We start from the raw sequence: 4,777 nt of genomic DNA on the forward strand, positions 1-4,777 counted from the left end.
TCTGACAGGCAATCTGTTAGGACGTGCCTCCGGCGCGTCCTAACAGGCATATGTCCAGGGCAGACCTGGGGGCTTTTATCAGGCCCCCGGCTGCCATGACACCCCATCGGAGACTCGCGATTTCATTCGCGGGCCGCCGATGGGTGACAGAGGGAGCGTACTCCCTCTGTAAACAAAGTTAAATGCCGCGGTCGCTATTGACGGCGGCATTTAACGGGTTAAACGGCCGCGATCGAAGTAAACTTCGATCGCGGGCGTTGGAGCAGGAGCTCAGCTGTCATCAGACAGCAGAGCCCCGGCTCCTGCCTGCACGGGAGACCCGTGCAGGACTTAGACTAGGCTGACGTGAAAAGGCGTCAGCCTAGCCTAAAGCCCATTAGTAACCGACGTAAAAAGGCGTATTAGTGGTCACTAAGGGGTTAAAGATCTTCTGAAATCCATGTCCCAACGGGTCAGAGCTATTATGGCAGCACGAGGAGGACTACACAAGGCAGGTGGTTTTAATGTTATGTCTGGATGGTGTATATGTTAGTAATTAATTTCTATTCATTTGTACATTGATGGAAATTAGGGTATGTTCACACGCAAACTCAAAAATATCTGAAAATACAGAGCTGTTTTCAAGGTTTTCAGCGTTTTTTACGGCCGTTTTTGGAGCTGTTTTTAATATTGTCTAGGAAAAACGGCTCCAAAAGCGGCCCAAGAAGTGACTTGCACTTCTTTTGTGAACATACCCTAAAAAAAGAGTAACTTTTCTGTGCTTTTTATTTTTACAATTTATATCAATCACCCTAAATATTGTAATCTTGGGGCCTACATTGCTCCTATGTAAACATGGGAACGCCACCATTCTCACCAGTTTTAAGGCGTAATGTAAGTCTTAGGCCAAAACGTAGTAGTAGTCGAAACGCCAATCCAACCGAGATGGAATATGAAATATCCAAGATAGAAGGGAGTCCCAGGTATAAAATAAGATAAGATAACTTTATTAATCCCCGAAGGGAAATTCCAGTATCACATAAATGGATTCTGGGAAACGGCATCAGGGATCTTTTATTATTAGGTCTCTGTGCAGATTTAGATTCTGGCGTCCAAGGTGAAGATGATGAAGAAGACTAGGTGGTACTGTAGACAAAACAAAAAATAATCAGACCAGACGATAATCACTCAGCAATATACTGGTGCCGAAGCTCCAGCCATGATTTCACAAAAATACTATAGATGTCAGTGATCATACCTGTACTGCTGGTGTTTCTTCTGTACCACAGCTGTTGGTACTTCTCTCCTCCTCTTTCTTTGAAAGGCATGGACGCGGCACAAGGGACAGCGTGGATTTGTCGGGATCCAATGTGCAATACAAGGCAGATGGAATATGTGAGAACATGGCAGAACGGTGACTTGCTCTCCAATCTCATAGTCCTCTAGGCATATAGTGCAGGACTGGATGTCTTCATTTTCAGTAAAGGTTCGAGATGGGAGTCTATCAATCTGCCTGCCTCTCCTGCCTCGCCGACGTTGTCTTCTCTGCACAGGTCTGCTGTCTGTGGTCTCTGTTGTCGACTGTTGGTTGGGAAGCAGCTGACTGGTGCTTGGTGTTGGCTCCACCAGCCTGTTAGATGTTTGCTGAGGAGATCTGCTTCCTTCTCTGGACGGCTGCAGGTTTGGTAGCGGCTCACTGGTGCTGGGGTCTTGTGTTGGTTCCTCCAGCCTTTCGGATCTCTCCTGAGTAGTTGATGGAGTAGACCCAGGCTGGAATTCTCCAGGAATTCTGAGCTCGGTCTCACTATTAATATGATGGCCACTTGTCGTTTCAGACTGTTCTATTGGCTCAGGTCGTAATGGGGACCGGCTTCTGTCCGCTCCTTCTTGCTGCAACCTACGGCGCGGTGGAACTTGACCACGTCTTCGTCTCCTGTCGGGGACATTGTCATGGTCTTCATCCTGCTCCACACTCTGACGCCTTTGTGAGAGATAAATCAGACAGTATCACACATGATAGGATTAGATACAATGACTCAGCAGACAGTATCACACATGATAGGATTAGATACAATGACTCAGCAGACAGTATCACACATGATAGGATTAGATACAATGACTCAGCAGACAGTATCTCACATGATAGGATTAGAGATAGGGCCCAGCAGACAGTATCACACATGATAGGATTAGATACAGTGGCTCAGCAGACAGTATCACACATGATAGGATTAGATACAGTGGCTGAGCAGACAGTATCACACATGATAGGATTAGATACAGTGGCTCAGCAGACAGTATCACACATGATTGGATTAGATACACAGCTCAGCAGACAGTATCACACATGATAGGAGTAGATACAGTGGCTCAGAAGGAAGTATCAAACATGATAGGATTAGATACACAGCTCAGCAGACAGTATCACAGATTGTAAGAAGAGATGCAGCCGCACACTGACACCTCATACCAGATCTATGGGAGCTATAGGACCGCCAAGCGCTGCACTGCCCAGATTATGGCTCTGCATGGTCTGTACTTGTGCACTGTTATTCCTTATGGGTTATAGATCATGTGACCTGAGGCACCAATCACAGGCCACAAACTTGAAGGTACCGTATGCAATTGGCGTCCCGAACAGTTAATTATTCAACTCAGAATTTTGGATCTTTTTAGATTTAAAAAAATATATATATTTTTGGACATTCACTATTAATACGTATGGAAAGTTGCAGGATTTTGGGTCTTTATCAGATCGGGGACTACATCTCTTTTTGTGTTTCAGATTGTGATTTGAATTCTACAGTTCAGGACGGGTACAGGATGGCAGCGGGCAGCAGATCTCTGGAGGTCAGTGGCTTCATTGTCCTGTTTTTTCCTTCCCTGTGATGGACATGTAGCAGGAGACTTGGATCCAGCAGGAGAGGTCCATGTGGCCGGCTGTCCACTCAGACAAGTAGCGGCTTATTGAGTAAGAGCCCCGGACAGGTAACAATTCCACAAATCACCGGCTGCTCATTTGTAAAACTGACTACTTGTCCTACTGTCCATTCCTGAGGAGGGATAAGAGGTCACTTACTGGATTCTCTTCTCTTTAGGACATCTATCGGCAGCAGGAATCCGCTTTTGGACTTGGACCCTTCATAAGTGAGTTTTTTTTAATAATTAGACTTTACCACAAGAAAGTGATTGATAGATGATCTCAAAATACAGTAAAATTCCTTTGTATCTGATAATCCCGAAAATTTGGTAATTTAGCACAAAACTGTACTATAATGTGGAAGACTGAAGAGAGAACCAGTAAGGAAATTGAAGATTGAAACTAAGATTTCTATACTTTTCTATGCCCGTCCAATAATCCAGAATATTTTAAAATAAAGCACCTTTCATGTCCCATTGATGACAGATTAAAGGAATATTTTTGTTATGTTATGTTATGACTGATCCCATTATCTGGTTGTTTTCTCTCTTCAGCTTACCCCAGCACCACGGAGGAGAGAGATCTACAGCGCCTCATCTACTGCACGAAATTCTTACCATCCCCAATCTTCAAGATGGAGGTCAGTGATCATACTGGTTATTATGTTCTCTCTATAACAGATTTGTCCATATTCTTTCTATAGATGGAAAAATGTTATTGGAACGTTTCAATAGACAATTGACTGAATATTTTATCTTCTTAGCACCTCATGCCAACGAACCGCGAAGCTCAGAGGAAATATCTGCCATGGCCGTGGGATGAAGAAGAGCCCAAACCTACATCAAGCCATCTGTGTGAGGATCTGAAGGAAGAGGAGGTCAAGAAGGAGGAAGGAGAGGCAGAAGAGCGCGAGGAGGAACAAGTGCAAGAAGACCATGAGGAGGAAGACAAGGAGGAGGAAGACAAGGAGGAGGAAGACAAGGAGGAGGAAGACAATGAAGTGGAACACATGGAGGTTGATGAGAAATCAGACAACGAGGATGAGGAAGAAGAGAGTGTGGTTGAAGAGAAAGAGGAGGAGGAGGTAGAGAAAACGGTTAAAGAGCAAGAAGAAACCAAGGAAGAAGTCAGCATGGCGATGAGAAGAATTCAGTGTCAGACAGGAAGAAGAAAGAAAATCCGCCAGCATTCCTTCCTCCATGATATGATGAAGAACATCAGAGGGAAGAGGAACATCATCTGGACCATCCTCCTCAGACCTATGAGAAGATGAAGACTTGTATGGAAACATCTTAACTGTTATTACATCAACAGCAACGACAGTAATATTAATAATATGATAATAATAATAATATTAATAATTGTTAGATTAAAAAGGTCAGTCATATTAATATTGGTAGCAAGAGTGCAGTAATATTAGAAATAGTATAATAATAAGAGAGTAATAACAAAAATAATTATATAATAATAGCAGCAGCTTTGATCCAGGGTTCTCGGACTGATCGCCTTTTGCCGGGGTCAAGAAGGAATTTTCCCCCTGTGGCACGAATTGGCTGAATGTGCCCAGGGATTTCGCCTTCTTCTGGATCAACAGCTTTAGGAATAGGGACTTAGATATTAGTGATAGCAATAGTAGTATCATTATATTATTATTAACAACACCAAAGTAATACTAACAATATAAGAATTAAATGTAATTTCATTATAATTTAGGTTAATTACCTATAATAATTAGTAAACTGTAATAGGAATTAGCAGCTTTGATCCAGGGTTCTCGGACTGATCGCTTTTTCCCGGGGTCAAGAAGGAATTTTCCCCTTGTGGCATGAATTGGCTCAAATTGTCCAGGGTTTTTCGCCTTCTGGATCAACAGCTTAG

General features: G+C 43.3%; 1 protein-coding gene across 1 annotated transcript; it reads left to right on the top strand.

The window, feature by feature from the left end:
• The first annotated feature begins 1,687 nt into the window (after window positions 1–1,687).
• On the top strand, window positions 1,688–4,560 carry LOC142730625 (uncharacterized). Its single transcript, XM_075849377.1, has 4 exons — window positions 1,688–2,829; window positions 3,078–3,126; window positions 3,454–3,539; window positions 3,663–4,560. The coding sequence occupies exons 1-4, from the start codon at window positions 2,701–2,703 to the stop codon at window positions 4,170–4,172; spliced, it is 774 nt and encodes a 257-aa protein (XP_075705492.1). The 5' UTR covers window positions 1,688–2,700; the 3' UTR covers window positions 4,173–4,560.
• Window positions 4,561–4,777: the final 217 nt, after the last annotated feature.

This window comes from Rhinoderma darwinii, unplaced genomic scaffold, assembly GCF_050947455.1.
Source record: "Rhinoderma darwinii isolate aRhiDar2 unplaced genomic scaffold, aRhiDar2.hap1 Scaffold_784, whole genome shotgun sequence".
In the NCBI taxonomy this organism is placed as follows: Eukaryota; Metazoa; Chordata; class Amphibia; order Anura; family Rhinodermatidae; genus Rhinoderma; species Rhinoderma darwinii.